The sequence below is a fragment of the Mesoplodon bidens genome (genome assembly GCF_964165515.1).
Source record: "Mesoplodon bidens genome assembly, chromosome: 3".
Classification (NCBI taxonomy): Eukaryota; Metazoa; Chordata; class Mammalia; order Artiodactyla; family Ziphiidae; genus Mesoplodon; species Mesoplodon bidens.
The window spans coordinates 178746992-178763491 of NC_138178.1; the positions used below are offsets into that span (position 1 = coordinate 178746992).

General features: G+C 66.5%; 1 protein-coding gene across 2 annotated transcripts in view; it reads left to right on the forward strand.

The window, feature by feature from the left end:
- MTA1 (metastasis associated 1) overlaps nt 1–16500 on the forward strand; it is a 38383-nt gene that overhangs the window by 16256 nt on the left and 5627 nt on the right. Inside the window, exons 3-14 of one of the 2 annotated variants that reach the window (XM_081228892.1) lie at nt 2342–2435; nt 5558–5608; nt 6005–6131; nt 6502–6565; nt 8940–9057; nt 12137–12239; nt 13028–13127; nt 13745–13933; nt 15299–15373; nt 15507–15565; nt 15958–16073; nt 16330–16481. In XM_081228892.1, the coding sequence (XP_081085018.1) occupies nt 2342–2435; nt 5558–5608; nt 6005–6131; nt 6502–6565; nt 8940–9057; nt 12137–12239; nt 13028–13127; nt 13745–13933; nt 15299–15373; nt 15507–15565; nt 15958–16073; nt 16330–16481 (1248 nt within the window). The remainder of the gene's footprint in view (nt 1–2341; nt 2436–5557; nt 5609–6004; nt 6132–6501; nt 6566–8939; nt 9058–12136; nt 12240–13027; nt 13128–13744; nt 13934–15298; nt 15374–15506; nt 15566–15957; nt 16074–16329; nt 16482–16500) is intronic. The other variant, XM_081228893.1, reaches the window with a different exon arrangement.

The following is a 16500-nucleotide window of genomic DNA, read 5'->3' on the forward strand; positions in this document are numbered from 1 at the left end:
AAGCCCAGCTCTTTGGAGCCCCTCGGAGCCCCTCCTCTGGGCCGTGCCAGACACCAGTTCCCCCAGCCCTCCCAGGACTCTGGGCGTTCGTGAGCTTTCAAAGTAACTGTCGAGTTTTCTCCTTAGAACTTTGATTGGATATGTATGGCATTTACGTTGTTTTCATGAAGAGTTAAATCTTTACACTACTGGAGAAAATTGCCATTGTGAACAGGAAAAGGCCGACGGGGGTGTGTGTTGGGGGGGCGGAGGGCAGACCCTCGGGACGCGCGTTGGGGGGTGTGGCGTGGGGACCAGGCCCCGCGCAGGCCCTCTGGGTGCCAGCCAGGCAGGAGAGGCCCAGAGAGGACAAGAGGGCAGGCGGAGGCCTCCCGGGAAGCCTCTGTCGTGGGATTAGAAGCCAGGTTTTAGGGAGTCAGGTTGGACCGTGGGCCGTGGGAGTCTCCGAAAAGTCCAGCAAAGGATGAAAGGCAGACGCCGCTGACCCCAGTGGGACGTCTCCCCGCATCCCATGTTGTCCTCCAGCGGGGTCCTCCTGGGGGGCCAAGGACCCCACTCCGCCTGCTCCCGAGCCGTGGCCACCCCCAGCCTTGTGGGAAGGCCCCCTGCCGTCCTGCCCTTGCTCCTGGGCCGCTGAGCCGGCCTCCGTGGAGACAGGAAACGGGCGAGGGTGCCCTGTAGTCGCCCCAGCTTTCCTCCCACAGGCCCTTTGGGACCCCAGCCCGGGGGGTGGGGACGCAGGCAGATGCAGGAGACACGTGGGGGTTGTGAGGGGCTAGGCAGCAGGAATCCGGGTGGAGCACCAGAAGGAAGAGCGCTCTGGAGTCCCGGGTCTCCAGGGTCTGGCCTGAGCCAGGCTTGCAGAGCTGAGCTTGTGCAGAACAAAGCACAACTCCAGGAGGTGCACGTTCTGGGTGGGGGGGGCCTGGGAGGGGCTGCACCTGGTGTGGATCCAGGAGGGGGCATTGCTGTGACTCCACAGGCCCACTGGGGGGCAGCCTCTGTGGCTCAGAGACTCAGACGAAGCCCTGAAGACGCAAGGCCCAGGTGCTCCCGGAGGCCGGGACCCTGGCTGCTGCGGGACGCGTCAGCCTTCTAGACTCTGTCTGGTTGCTTCTGTGGTCCTGACGCGGTGCCAGATCATCTCTGTCGTGTTGAAGGCCCCTCATCATTCCAGGCTCAGCGGACAGTCTCCAGGACCATTTCTAGGAGGCGCTTTTTGGTCTGGGAATCCCATCTTGCAAAACTCCGGGCACCCTTGAACACTGCAGGCGTTTACGGGTCTGACACAGCCGTGCTGACAGGTCGACAAGTCGTGCTTCTAAAAACCGTCTTCACACGCTGAAGACACACGCGTCATCTTCAGGCCTTTCACAGTCGCTTGTTCTGATACTCGATCTCAGCTTTCCTGGAAGAATTCTTCATGCTCTTTACATCCCTTTGTGGACTGGAGTGAGGATGCTTTTCATCAGCGTGCACTCTGCAGTTTCTGTGATGAACCTGTAAAGCAGCGGAGTTGATATAGCGCTTTTAACTTACACTCAGTGATGTGAAAAATTCTGAAGGTTTTTTCTTGGGAAAAATTCCTGGTCTAATAGAATTTAATAACTAAAAGGGAAATACTTTTCACAAAGATAATTTTGTTTAATGTTATAAATGCTGCTGTGCTAAACTCTACAAAGATTAGAATTGTGATACAATCCTTGCATTATTATTAAAAATTTTGTGAACTCGTTAGTTAAGAAAAGACATGTTCTCGGTACGAGGTTACCGCCCCGCGGGCTTCGTGGTGTCCTTGCTGCTGCTCGTTCACGGACGCTTTGCAAGCCCGGGTCGTCTCGGGCAGCAGCCGCTGAGCGGAGGTCGGTCCCGGCCGCCGCCGCCCCATCCGGCGCTCAGCCCCGCCGCACTGCCCTGCGTCTCGGAGGCGGATCCAGGCCTCGGCCGCGCCTCTCGTGTGCTGGCCAGGTTTCTGCTCGTGGGGGGTGACGGGGGCCCGCAGTCGTTGTCCTTGATCCCGCCCCCTCTGGTGCCCGACAGGAAGGGGCAGCTCCCGAGGCCAGGGCAGAGCTGTCCTCCTTTCTGGTGGCCGGGGTCCACCGGGTGTCCTCAGGCGGCTCGGGGTAGGACAGGAGTGGGGGGCGCAGACGCGGTCTAGGTCCGCTGTGCGTCCCCTCGTCAGCCAGGGTTGCCGCTGCCCTCAGGGCCCTCCCTGGGGCATGGGCTCTGCATGACGGGCCCGTCCCTGGTCACACCCGAGGCCCCGTCTGGGGGACACCCCTGCGGGGAGCCGCAGGCCCGCGGGGGCGTGCGTTCCTTAGACCCTGCCTTGCTGTTGCAGACGGCCAACGGGAACGTGGAGGCCAAGGTGGTGTGCTTCTACCGACGGCGGGACATCTCCAGCACGCTCATCGCCCTGGCCGACAAGCACGCCAGTGAGTCTCCCAGCTGCCCCTCCAGCCCGCCTGGAGCTGCCGCCTCAGCCTCCGGGCGGGTGTAGACTGGAGTCCACGCATGTCCCTGGGGCCTCCTTCCTTCTCTGAGAAGCGGCCCTGGCCGTGCTTGTCCTAGGGTGTGGCTGCTCCCACCTACCTGAGGAGTTTACTTCGGGGGACTTTCCAGATCCTTGGTTGGACCACTCCTTGGATGGTGCAGGGAGCGCTGGGGCCTGGGCTCCAGGCCTGCGGGGGAAGGGGCAAGGCCGCTGCCGCTCTTGCCCAGGACAGGCCTCTGCACCACGCAGGGTGGACGCAGGCTGTGCGGCCGACCCCAAGGGAGCAGCCGGGTCTTTGCCAGCTTCGTCTGGCCTCACGGGAGGATGGGGTCCCACCTTTGGGTTTTGGCCTCTGTCAGCAGCATCCCTGTGGCACGCCAGTGGTGGACCCTGAGGCTGTGCCCAGAGGGGACAGAGATGGGATGCAGGGCCTCTCAGCCTCCCACCCTGTGCCCACCACCCCTGCACTCGGGCTTCCCGGTGCCGAGGAAGAGAGGAAAAGAGCCGGGGTCTTGGGGGTGCACGGCTGCGTGGCCCAGTGGAGTGGTCCGTGCAGTCGCTGGCCCTGCAGGTGTCAGCACGCGGGCTCCCGTTCATGCTGTCAGGACGCTGACGGGGGCCTTGGGGGTGGCCCTGGCGGTAGGTGACCCGGGGGTGTCGATGATACAGGATCTCCTCCCTGTGTCTGCTGCTCAGCCCAGAGCGACCGCAGCCCCTGCCCCTCAGCACATGGCGTGCCGTTTCCACGGGCCCAGGCTCTCCTGCTCTCAGGCCTCCGGGGGGAGCCTGGCCAGGTGTTAGGCCCTGAGGCCCGTGGGAGGAGGGGGTCCTGCAGAAGTGCTGGAGCTGGCAGGGTGGGCAGAGGCCCTGCGGTGCCGGCGGGGCTTCTGCACGCAGGGAAAGCTCCTTGCCGGGGACTTAGAGCCAAGCTGCAGGGAACACGTGTCACGCACACAGGGTGCGCTGCTCTGAGGAGGCCACCCGCTTCCACCAGCTCGCCGCCTCAGTGCGGGGCCTCGGCTGTTTTCTCAGGAGTCTGTACTGGCTGCTCCGTCTCACGGTGATTTGTGCAGAAACCACGTTTCTCGGGGTTGACTCTCCTGGCGTGCTCATCTGTGAGCTCGCTGCAGCTGGGGCAAGGCTGGTCGACCTCGCTGCCCAGGGCCTCGCCCGGCGTCAGGGCATGGGTGTAGGGACACTCTGGGGGCCCTTCTGGCAGGAGAGGTAGAGACCCAGGGGAGCCCACTGCACGGTCAGATTAGCTGCTCGAGTTTCTTCTGGGCCTGGGGGCCTGAGAGACAAGCTTCCGCCCTGCCCCTACCAGAGCGTCCAGCCCCTGGTGCAGCACAGATGCCCTGGGGCCACACAGGTCTCCCCGGAGCGGTAGAGCCCTTGCTGGGGTCTCCAGGCCACATTCTGCTCCGCCACGGCCCTGTCTCGAGGTGTGTGGCCCCCTCCCACAGAGCTGTCCTCCTGAGACCAAGGCCTTGCCCGAGGGGACAGTGGGCACAGGTGACAGGTTCTCCCTGGAACCCCCCAGAGCCAGCTGCAGGGGCTCGGGAGAGCCAGTAGGGTGTGTGAGCTGAGCCGGGGCAGGGTGGGAGCCCGGAGCCTGCCTGGGCCTTGTGGGGAGGGCCCCCAGCTCTGAGCCCAGGGCCCAGGCACCCTGGATCCCAGAGGGAGGGGCTTCTGCGCCAGGGGCCATGTGCCTGGGTTCCTAGAGGCCAAGCGCCACAGCCCGCGCTCGTTTGAGGCTCCGCTGGGGACGGGGCCTCAGGGCTGTGGGGAGGCTCTCCTGGCCTCCCGGGGGCTGGAGGTCAGCCCGGCCCGAACCCTGGCCACCCCTGAGGCCTTAAGCGTTCCTGGGTCCCTCCTCACTGTTGCTGATGGCAGGGAGCCCTGGTGGGCTGGGGGTCTCAGAGCCACTGTGAGCTAGCTTCAGGATGGGGAGGGGCGGTGTCTGCAGACCTGGAACGGATGCCCAAGGTCCTGTTGCGGGTAGGGGCCAGGGTGGCTGCCCCCAGCCCGGTCCCTAGCCTCGCTGCGGGGCCAGCGGGGCCGTCACTGGACGGGCGTGAGCAGGATGAGGTGTGGGGACTGTGGGCCGGCTTCCGGGTGCTGGTGACGTCCCCGGGAGCGGGCAGGGAGGTGCCGAGGCCAGCAGTGTGGGTGCTCAGGCTCCTGTGGCCCATGGCCTGGGCCGACCGGCCCTGCCCCCCTTCCCCCAGCACCCCCGCCCCTAGCCTTGGCCTCGGTCTGAGCTGCCGCAACCGGGGTTTGTGGTGGGGGGTGGCGTGTCCCCTGCCCAGGGGCACCAGGACTCCCTGCAGCCACCACAGGGGGGCAGCAGAGGGCCAGGGGCCTTGTGGTGGCCCACAGCCTGGGGGGCTGGGCTCCACGCCCCTACCTTTGGGTCTTGGGGCAGAGGATGGGTTTCACCGTGCGTCTGGCTTCCCCCACCCCACTGTGCACGACCCCAGACCGCCAGCTTGTGTCTGGGGGCACCCCAGCCCCAGGACTGCACGTGCTGGGGTCCACATCGTGGAGACCTTCCACAGCCCCACCGCGTGCATGCCAGTTTCGAGTTTCAGGCTTTCCCTGTGCCCATTGATAGCCCAGCCCTGGAGGTGTGGCCGAGGCCCCCCGGGTCACCGTCCGCAGGCAGGAAGCACACGCTGCTGACCTGGCCTTGGGACGCATCCCCGCCCCTCCCCCCCCAATGCTGTGGCTCGGCCGTGTCCCCCACCCCGTCCTTGCTTCTCCCGACTTCTCAGGGGCAGGTGTTCTGTGTGCAGGTAGCAGGGCCTCGCTGCCCAGGCTTTTCTGGGGCTCTGCTTGGAGAGTCTTGGGCAGCGTGGGCGTGGGGTGGGCAGGAGCTGAGGTCAGCTAGGTGGGATGTCCAGAGGCTCAGGTGTGTTCTCTGTCTGCGGCTGGGTGGTCTGCGGTCCCCTTGTCCACCCTGCTTCCTGGCCTCACAGCCCTCGGTCCAGGCCGGGCAGGGAGCGAGTGGCGCGGCGCGCTGTCGCTGACCCGCCATCTGGGCGCTGTCTGTCTGTTCCACAGCCCTGTCAGTCTGCTATAAAACCGGATCGGGGGCCGACAACAGCGAGGAAGGTAAGAGCCGCCCCTGCGGGAGGGTCCTGAGGTCTGTGCGCCGGGCTGCCCGCGTGCCCGTGCCTGTGTGCCCTGCCGCGAGGTGGGCCTGAGGGGTTCCTGGCACAGGGAGGGCTGCGGGGCACGGTGGGTCCTGCCCCCTGTCCTGGACGTGCAGCAGCTGCTGCCTCGCTTTCCCTTCTCTCTCTGACGTGCTGCTTCCCAGGCCAGCACAGGACACTGTCCTCCTTCCTGTTCAGATGCCCGGGGCTCCTGGGGTGCGCTGCGGGGACCTACACTGCCACCTGCCCCGGGTCCAGCACGGGGAGGGGCCTGTGCTGCCAGTGGGTGGGCCTTTGTCCGGCCGCCTGAGCGTGTGTCTTTGGGACCAGCTCACAGGAGCTCTTTGTCCTTCAGGTGAAACAGAGGAGGAAATGGAAAACCCAGAAATGGCAGACCTGCCCGAGAAGCTCAAGCACCAGCTGAGGCATCGAGAGCTCTTCCTCTCAAGACAGCTGGAATCACTGCCCGCCACCCACATCAGGTGCCCAGGGGCCTGGGGCGGGCACGAGGGAGTCCCGCCACCCACATCAGGTGCCCGGGGGCCTGGGGCGGGCACGAGGGCGTCCCGCCACCCGCATCAGGTGCCCGGGGGCCTGGGGCGGGCACGAGGGGGTCCCGCCACCCACATCAGGTGCCCGGGGGCCTGGGGCGGGCACGAGGGGGTCCCGCCACCCACATCAGGTGCCCGGGGGCCTGGGGCGGGCACGAGGGGGTCCCGCCACCCACATCAGGTGCCTGGGGACCTGGCGCGGGCACGAGGGGGTCCCGCCACCCACATCAGGTGCCTGGGGGTCTGGCGCGGGCACGAGGGAGTCTGCCCGGCTCCCCTGACGCACGCCCTTATCTTGCAGAGGGAAGTGCAGCGTCACTTTGCTCAACGAGACCGAGTCCCTCAAGTCCTACCTGGAACGGGAGGTGAGGCCCTGACGCCGTGGGCTGGGGGCTGGGGGCTGGGGGCAGAGGCGGATCCTGGCTCCGCTGGTCTGGTCTGGGTGGGCATTGCTGCTCCCACCTCTCGCTGGGCTCAGGCCCTTCCCTGCCCGTGGTGCCCTGAGGCCAGGCGCTGTCACGGCCCTTCCCGGTGTCCCGTGCAGTCCCCACTCCTCGCACCTCCAGAGCGAGGGCCCAAAGTGGGCGCGACGGCCCCTGGGGGTCTGCTCTCCCCACCACCCCCTGCCCCCCAGGAGGGGCACGACTCGTCCTGGAGGGGACGATGGGACCCGTGCTGGCCGCCGTGGTCGCCGTCAGGCTTTCCCAGCGGGCGTGTGGCCCTACCGCAGTCCAGGCCACTGTCTCCAGTCTTCGCTGGTTTGACCCACGGCTGTGTTGGCCGGGCAACCAGAAGGTTTCTGAGTTTATGAAATCAAAAACGTCAGTGCTGCCAGGGTCTGGAGCCAGGGCACTGACCTCCTCATCCCACAGACGAGGGTGGGAAGGGAGCCACAGCGGCCGGTGCCTGGGCCTTGCTGTGACACCTGAACTGCTCACCCTGAGCCCGTGGTGACCCCCAGGGTGGGTGGTGCTTGTTGCGGGCTGTCCGTGCTGCCCACCCAGCGCCCCTCCCCCGAGGCGGAACAACCAAAACCGTGCCCAGAGGGTGCACGCGTGAGTCCTGGGAGCAGCGAGAAGCGTGTGTGGGGACAGTGGCAGGCCGGCGGGGTCAGGAGCAGCGCGGGCACGGGTGTCACCTAGTGGGACAGGTCGCGGTGTAAGGGAGCTCCTGGGGTCAGGTGAGGAGTGGTTGTGGGTCCGGGGTCCCCTCCCTGCATGTCCCCACACACTGCGGGCTCCCCCGGGACCTGCATGCGGCCACCCTGCAGCTCCTAGCAGGAGTGTCATCGTCTGTGGGCGACGGTTGTTCTCAGCCACGGTCCCCTCCTCCCGAGGCAGGGCCCGGCTCTTCCCGGGGGCCCAGAGGGGAAAGGTGGGTGGGGGGTTGGACCGTGGACCATGGTGACAGCGGTCCAGCGAGGAAGGGCAAGCCCGGTGCCGTGGCCTCACCGAGGCCTGACTCAGTCAGGCGTTGGAGAACCGCCAGGAGGACGCTGCCTGGAGTCGGCGCTGAAGAGCCCCCAGGGCAGCCCGGGCTCCAGGGAGCCGCCGCGTGCCTGCCCACGGGACAGAGCAGGGGCCGCGGCCCCCACGCGTGTGTCCACTGGGGGCTGCTGTCTGCAGTTTAGAAAGACCCCTTGGTGACAGCCACACAGAGGTGGTGACGTGGAGGGACGGCCGTGAGCAAAAAGGCGGCTGTGGGCCACTTGGTCTCTGGCCGCGGCACGCGTGTGGGCCCCGTTTGGGGACCCGTGTGTGGCTCCTAGGCGCACGCCGCGTGTCTTCTGCTTCTCTCCGCTCACCTGTCCAGGGGTGGGTGGCTCGTAGCCTGAGACGGCAGGCGGCCTCCCCTCCCGGTCTGGGCGGCCCCGGGCGAGAATCGACTGACTGCATCCAGGCCCGCCGTCCTGCTCGGGCCTCAGGGAGTCAGTCCTCGGGTGCGGGTGCAGCCGCAGCCTGCATGGACCTGCACCCAGAGGAGCCCTCGGCTCCGACGCAGGAGCTGGCCGCTGCCCGGGAGCAGGGGCCGCGAGAAGCAACCACAAGGGACTGAGAAAGGGGACACGGGGACACAGGGCCAGGTAGAAGTCCTGGCACGGGGTGCCGTGACCCTTGGTGTACACGGCGAGACCCCCGGGGAAGCCCAGGGTCGGCAGGCTAGTTTCTGCAAAGCAGCCCAAGCCAGCTAAACGCAGCTTCTGAGAAACAGCATTGGCACGTGGAGTGCCAGGCAGCGAAGGGCCAGAAAGGCCGGATTGTGCCAGTTCCAGGCGGAACAGCCTGGGCGCAGGCGTGCGGGGTGAAGACAGGCTCCAAGGCTGAGGGCCGCAGCCTGCTGCTCCGCTGACAGCTCTGGGCACCGAGTCCAGAACATTCTGTAACGTAACCCCCTTTGTGTACGTCTCCTGTGACAACTGCACGAAAACGGCACCATCTCCTCAAAGGACGTGCCCGGAATCTGTCAGATTCCTTCCCAGATGCCTTAGGATTTTTGTTGCTGTTAAATGCTCTTATAAACTCAGTTTTCACACTGTTGCTGCTGGTGGGCACGCGGCAGTCTGGGGAGCTGGTCCTACAGCCGCCTCACCTGCGCGCTCAAGCCTGCTGACCTGTCAGCTCTCTGCGTCTCTGAGCAGATCCCTGTCCCCCCTGATGGGCGTCCCTCCTGTCTGCTGACCTCCCACGAGCGTGGCCGAGGGTGCTGTGTATTGACGCCGCCCCGTGTGCTGTTTTCCAGGACTTCTTCTTCTACTCTCTCGTCTATGACCCCCAGCAGAAGACCCTCCTGGCTGACAAGGGGGAGATCCGTGTAGGGAACCGGTACCAGGCGGACATCACCGACCTGCTGAAAGAGGGTAGGGTGGACCGGGAGGCTGGCGGGGAGGGCGGGGGGCTCTGGATGTTGGGATGGGGCGGCAAGCCCCAGGGCCCCCAGCAGGAGGGGTCGTCGGACCCTCCCTGGCACCCGGAGATGTTGTTTCCTTTTGTCAGTTGTTTTCATAACCTTTTCGAAGCTCTTTCTCTCTCCCAAAAACTCGTTTGAATGGATCTGCCTGTTTCACTGACTTCTAGCGGGTGGTGCCGTCCGCGAGGCCGAAGTGCACGGGGACGCAGTGCCCAGCTCCCCTGCCCTTCAGTCCTTCAGCAGCCTGGGGGTCATGGGTGGGCTTGACCCCCCTCTTCTCAGCCCGTTCTGTCCCCGACCAAGCTGCCCAGGCAGGAACGTGGACCCGCGGTGACCAGCAAGGCCGGTGCTGTCTGGCTCGGGGCGCCGTGTGGCGGGCTTCCTTCTGGGGCCACGTGGTTGAGCCCGGGTCACCTGGGTGGTGGCCGCACTCAGGCAGCTCAGGTTGACCGGGAGCATAGCGGGGTCCGGGCCTCGTGGTACCGTCCACTTCCCCTCCCCCCTTTTTTCCCGCGCGGTCGCGTAATGGCCGTGTGCCGCGGGCCTGACGGCTGGACAGCGCGCTTGCTCGTCCGTGGTGGCGTTTTGGTGCCTGTTCTCTTCGGAGCCTGTGCTCCTGCGGAGCTGGTTCCCTGTGTGCAGGGTCATCCCCGCGTGGCACCCAGGTGGCCTCGGGGCCTCTGTGTCCCTCAGGAGCGCGGTGTCTTCCTGACGAGCATCCCCAGCACCTGTGGGGCTGCGGGTTGGGCTTGGCTCCCCTGCTGTCTGTGCCTCGGTTTCCTCTGTGCCGTAGAAACACCGCATGTCCCTTCTTTCCGTGGCTGCCGCTCCTTTCAGGGACGTGACTCCTGCTCTCCAGAAGCTGGTCCGCTTGTCCTAAACATGCGCTCTTGGCCTGTGTGCATGTTTCCTGTTGCACACACGAGCGCGCACGCGCGCCACGCCTCCCATGCGTATGCATCTCACACACACACACACGCACACGCACACGCACACACACACACACACACGCTTGCTTTCCCCATTGGTCCGTCTTGGTCTCTGTCTCTGTCTCACGGGGGTTCCTGCCGCTGGGAGCACCTGGTGGGGGCGGCGCCCTCTGCTCGCGGAGGTCCCCGGCTCCGTCCCAGGTGGGGCGAGGCTGCCCTTCCTGCCAGCCCTGGCGCTCTGCCTGTGGTCCTGCCCTGTGGCCGCTCGCGTCACTTGTGGGGGCTCCCGCACTTGAGCAGAGCCGGATGCGCTGGCCCAGCTGGTCTCCTCAGCCCGGGCACCGCTCCAGGGATGGGCATCCTCCAGGGGCCCTATGGGGCCTCCTGGTCTACACCATCCCAGCCTGGCTGAGAATAAAGGGCCTGGTAAGGGCCACATCCAGTGGGAAACAGGAGAGGCCACACGACGGCCACAGAAGAACACTGAGTGGCTGGAACGTCCAAGGACCTCCCTTTCTGGCCAGCCCTGGGTGCTTGGCGGGAGGATGCGTCTCTGGTCTCGGGGCGCCCCGGGGAAGCCCTACCCAGGGCCAGGGGCGGCACCCCTACAGCCCTTCCTCTTCCCGACCCCGGGGCCGCGGGGGCGAGGTGGGGTCGGCCGAGGCCGCAGCTCCCTGTTCTCCTCCTGGAGCCTGGACCCTTCCCAGCGGGTGAAGCCGTGCCCCTGCCTTTGATGCGTGAGACATCTGCAGGGTGCACCAGCGGGCGTGGGCGACAGGTGGGGCCACAGCTAGCTGTGCCCGTGGCTCTGGGCTCAGTTGCCCGGCAGTCGCTGGGGGGTGGTCGTGGCCTGCGGACCTTGGATCCAGGAGTGGGGGCCCTGCCTTCCTTGGTACCCACTGTCCCTGGGGAGGGCTCTCCGTGCCGGGTCGCCACCAGGAAGGGGCCTAACCCACAACACCGGGAAAATCCCACCTGTGCCCATCCTACAGGTGCAGCCCCCAGGTCCCTGACCCCTCAGATCTCTTCGTTCCCACCCCCGGGTCGGTCCTGCACGTCTGCAACGCGGGGCTTCTCTCCCGTGAGCCGCTGGCCCAGCGCCGTCCCCTGGAGCCTGGCGGGGCCTGACCTTCCCCAGGGCGAGGGAGCACGTGTTTCCTTGGTGACTTTCGGCCATGCCCGGCCCTGCATGACTGCGCTCACACAGGGCTCCCGTGGGCTTGCTGAGTGCCGTGAGGGGTCCTGCCCTGGGTCTGGAAGTCGGTCGCCACGGAGAGCGGTAGAGGCTGAGAGGGTCTGCAGACGTGCAGGCTGAGCGCCTGAGCTGAGCGGGGTTGTGACCTCGGGGCGGGCGTTCTCTGGACCCTCGTGCTGGCCTCGTCTGCCTCTTGCTGCCTGGAGCACGTGGCAGGTGGCGCTTGGCATGGGCAGCTGCCCAGGAGAGAAACCCTCGTGGCTGGGCCCTGAGCCCCCGTGCCCGCTGCACACAGGGTGAGGAGTGGGGCTCCCGCCTGCAAAGGGAAGGTGCCCCGAGACGGAGCCTTTTGGCACCAAGGGGGCCCTTGGGTGGCAGGCGTGTGGGTCCGCACTGAGTCGTCATCAGTGTCCTCGTTGTGACGGGGCTGCCGCTGGGGGCTGGGAGCAGCTGCACCTCACCCTGCAGCGTCTCAGAGGAAAGAGCTTGATTGATCAGATCCGAGCCGCTCCCCCCTCTGTCCAGCTGGCTGTGCTCCCTGGGCCCTCCCGACGGCACCACTTCAAGCTCCTCCACGGGGGCCACGGGCTGCCAGCCCAGGCGCCCACTGTTTCCAGAGGTGAAGGCCGTTGTGTGTCGAGCGTGCCCTGGAGCTCTGGGCCTGACCGCCTCTGGGCGTGCACGTGCCTGCTAGTGCGCGCGTGTGTGCGTGCGTGTGCGCGTGCTGTTGCCTCGCCCCTGGGCTCACTCGCCCTCCCCACCCCTCCCAGCCCTGCAGGAGGGCGTGTAGCCTGCTCCCCGCCTCAGCAGCCTGGTCCCTCGTCCGACCCTGGGCTCCAAGCTGAGCCTCAGGGGTCTTCTCACGGCCTCGGTGGTTCTCACCGTGCAGTGTGTCTTTCTCCTAGGCGAGGAGGACGGCCGAGACCAGTCCAAGCTGGAGACCAAGGTGTGGGAGGCTCACAACCCGCTGGTGGACAAGCAGATCGACCAGTTCCTGGTGGTGGCCCGGTGAGTTCTGGGCTGGGGCGGCCATGTCCTGCCTGGCCCCCGGGCACAAGCCGGCACGGGGCCTTAGCCACTTCCCCTCCCCTGCGGTGGGCGTCGGGATGCCTGTCCTACACGGCATCCCCCAGTGAAGGGCCTGGGAGGTTAGAGGGTCCGGGGCCCTGCTCTGTTGAGACCCCCTCATGGCTCCTAGGGAGGCCTGCAGGGTGGGGCCTGGCCCGTCCCTGAAGGTGGAGCCGGCTCTTGGGGGCTGCTGGGTCCCCGGGTCCGGGAGGCAGCCCGACCCGTGGACCTCAGGGGCCGCCCACCAGCCGAGGCCAAGGAAGCCGGCTGCAGATGGGGGCTCTTTCCCCGGATGGCAGGGCGGGACAGAGGTGCTTGCTTGTCCGGCTCCGGGACCGGGCACATGTGGCCTGGAGACGCAGGGCCTCCTGGGCACAAAGGGGCAGCCCTCCGAGGAGCAGCTTCTGCCCAGGCCGGCCCCCCAGGGGTCCCTGGGCTGGGACAGCAGGAGGGGAGCTCCTGCGAGCACACGGGGGCCACACGCCCAGAAGGTGCCTGGGCCGGGTGCCGTCGGAAACAGTGTAGGAATGGGGTCCTGAGCCTCAGGACCTGAAGGCTCTCTTTTGTAAGAAGAGGTCTGCAAAGTCTCAGAAACGACGTCCCCGTGCTCCAGACCAGAGTGCTCCATCCCGAGACAGCCGAGTCTGGACGCGTCTGCGTGTCCGGCTTGGTCCGGCCGCCCCTCCTGCTTGTCCGCTCCAGTGGTCAGCGTCTCTCCTCCTCCCCAGCTCCGTGGGCACCTTTGCACGCGCCCTGGACTGCAGCAGCTCTGTCCGACAGCCCAGCCTGCACATGAGCGCCGCAGCCGCCTCTCGGGACATCACCCTGGTAAGTGAGAGGGCCACCGGGCAGCCGCGGCCCTGTGCGTCTGCTCAGGTCAGCACCCGCCCCCCGGGCACAGCCCTCCCTGTGGGGCACAGTGCAGGGCTCTCACTGCCCCTGTGTGGTGACCCTGTCTCACGCTGGTGAGAGGCTGCCGGCCGGCACATGGTCAGGCCCTGCTGGGCCCTTGCTGGGTCGTGGGCCGCACGTCCTCAGCCCACCCTGCTCCTTCCACCCTTGCCACCTCAGAGGCAGCGGCATCTCCCAGAGGATGGCTCGTGCCCTAGGCCGGCCCCTCCTGCCCAGGGCACTTTGGCCCTGGGGTCAGTCACCCACTGCTGGCTGAGCCACCCCCTCCTGGAGTCCTGCCCCTGCCGAAGTGGGCCTGGGAGCACGCCTGCTTCCCTCTTCTGCTCCGAGCAGCTGGGCCTCTCCCTGCACTCTCCCCAGAGGCCCCCGGCCGCCCCCCGAGACTGTCCTTATCCCCTCCCAGGTGGGAGGGAGGGCCAGCCCCTGGGTCCTGTGGCCTCCCACATGGCCCGGGTGTGCCTCCTGCCTGGGGCCGGGCGGGGTGGGGTCGCACCAGCTCTGGGGCCCGGGCGACCCCGCCTCTCCTGCTGCAGTTCCACGCCATGGACACGCTGCACAGGAGTGTGTATGATGTCGCCAAGGCCATCTCGGCCCTGGTGCCGCAGGGCGGGCCCGTCCTCTGCAGGGACGAGATGGAGGAGTGGTCGGCCTCGGAGGCCAGCCTTTTTGAGGAGGCCCTGGAGAAGTACGGGAAGGATTTCACTGACATTCAGCAAGATTTTGTGAGTACTGGGCGCAGGTTCGGGGCCCTGCTGTGCCCGCCGGGCCGCCGTGTTTCCGTCCCCTTGTCCATTAGTGGCTCCGGAGGAAACGCCCAGGGCCGCCTGCTGGGGCCTGGGCTGTGCCACCAAGGCGAGGGTCCGCGCTGGTGTCTCCAGGGTCCTCGCCGGGCCTTGTTTGACTTGGTTCGTTTGACTGTGTTGGTTGTTCTCAAGTGGCCGAGCGTCTCCATGTACGTCCTTGCTTTGTGTCCCTTGGAAGTGTCCACCAGTGAGCCCGTGGGAATTCCAGCATGGGCAGGGCCTGTGCCCTCAGGGGCCCCTCCTGCCCTTACAGCCTCTAAAATACACTTGAACTCATCTGAAAGGAGGTGACCTGGTGGTCACTCAGAAGAGCGCGCCTGTGCAGAGAGGGCAGCAGGGGCGGCCAGGCCGGCCTGACCGCGAGTCCCAAGGAGGGGCCGGGATGCAGCGGCCTCGCCAGCATCTGATTCTGAGCAGCACCTCTGCAGTAACAGACGAGGCTGATGCCACAGGACCCATGTCAGAAGGCAGACGGCACCACTGAGGGTGGAGAAGCAGTGTTGGTCCCCAGAGGCCATCAGAGGGACCCGCGCAGCCCCTGGTGACGTGGACACAGGCCGAGGCCGACAGCCGGCCCCCTCTGCGAGGCAGATGCGCAGAACGCACTGAAAACCTAAGCAGAGCAGCAAGGCCTCCTCACACAGAAACAAGCGGAGTGAGAAGGCGGGCGGGAAATAAAGCACTCACCTCGCCACGTCTCCCGCACGTCCCGGGCCCTTCGGGCCCCTCATGCTCCCGTGCGGCAATGGCCCAGGTGCGTGCAGAGTCTGAATTGTCGACGCGCCCGGGCAGACGTTGTGGGAGAATCCGCGCCGCGGGACTCGGCTGAGCCTGGCCCGGAGGTGGCATGGAAACGCAGGGGGCGGCACAGCAGTGGCAAGACTGTGACGGCCGCACTGGGCTTACACGCAGCCTGTGGGGCCCAGAGGTGGCGCCTGAACAGCGGGGGAGCTGGGACCCGGGAACAGAGCGATCGCGAGAACGTACCGGTGGAAGCGTTGCAGCCGGGTCATGGGTGGGGCTGGCGTCTGGGCGCCCAGCGCCTTGCGCAGGGGGAGGGAGCACCCACCACCAACCGAGCCGGGCAGAGGTGCTGAGACCAGAGGTGCCGAGACCGGGGAGGAAGCTCTTGCGTTGAATGGAGTGTGCCTGAGAGGGAGAGAGAGAGGGCGAGGCCTGAGAGGGGCCCTGACGCGGGCTGGGGGGAGGCTCGCCCCCTCCTGGGTGGGGTTAGCGGCCCCGCCATGCCCCCACCGGCCCCCTGACGTGCCCGTCTCCCCCCAGCTCCCCTGGAAGTCGCTCACCAGCATCATCGAGTACTACTACATGTGGAAGACCACCGACAGATACGTGCAGCAGGTGAGGGCCCGGCCTGGGCGGGGGCCGAGGGGTCCTGTGGGAATTTTAGAGTGAGGGGGCAGCGCGGGGACTGGGGGATCCCCTCTCCAGACCCACCTGCTGGCCACCCTGACCCTTTGTTCTGTGTTTGAAGAAACGCTTGAAAGCAGCTGAAGCGGAGAGCAAGTTAAAGCAAGTTTATATCCCCAACTAGTAAGTACGCCCCTCACGGCGCCGTCCCCGCATCCCACGTGGCCCCGTGGTGCTGCCCTGGCTGAGTCCTAGAGAGAGTCGGGGGCCTGTCATCGGAGCCCGTGGTGGCCCGGGGGCAGAGGTGGGGGCAGCACAGGGCATCAGGACTGCAACCCGCCCGGCCTGGGGTTCAACTGTGAGCTGAGCTAAGCGCAGGCAGATGGAGCTGGGGTGTCGACAAGGTGGGAGCTGCTTCTAGAACTCGAGGGGAGAAAGATCACACCCCCCCAGGCAGGGGTCCGCATCTGCCCTGTGGCCAGGCAGGTCTGGACGGGGGCTGCCGGGACCCGGAGCCGCGCGCCCAGGGCTTGGTGGTCCCGTGACGTCTTTCCTCTCTCCCTTCCTTACCCAAGTAACAAGCCAAACCCGAACCAGATCAGCGTCAACAACGTCAAGGCAGGCGTGGTGAATGGTGCCGGGGCGCCAGGCCAGAGCCCTGGGGCCGGCCGGGCCTGCGAGAGCTGTTACAGTAAGTGCCCCGCCCGGCATCCGGGTGCCCCCCAGCCCACTGCCCTGGGGCCCAGCCTGGGGGCGGCGGCCGCGCCCTGCTGGGGAAGCCCTCCTGGGGAGTGCCCGGGCCCACGGGGCGGGGGGCGGGCGCGGGTGGGGCGGGCACGGGCCCTCGGGGCGGGGGGCAGGCGCGGGCGGGCGACAGCTGTGTAATGCTCTCTGCCGTCACTGGTTCTGCTTAAGAATCCGTCTATTTCCAACTTTGTTGTCCGTAGCCACCCAGTCTTACCAGTGGTATTCTTGGGGTCCCCCTAACATGCAGTGTCGCCTCTGCGCATCTTGTTGGACATATTGGAAGAAATATGGTGGCTTGAAAATGCCAACCCGGTTAGATGGAGAGAGGCCAGGACCCAACCGCAGTAACATGGTAAGTCGGTCCCCCCCAC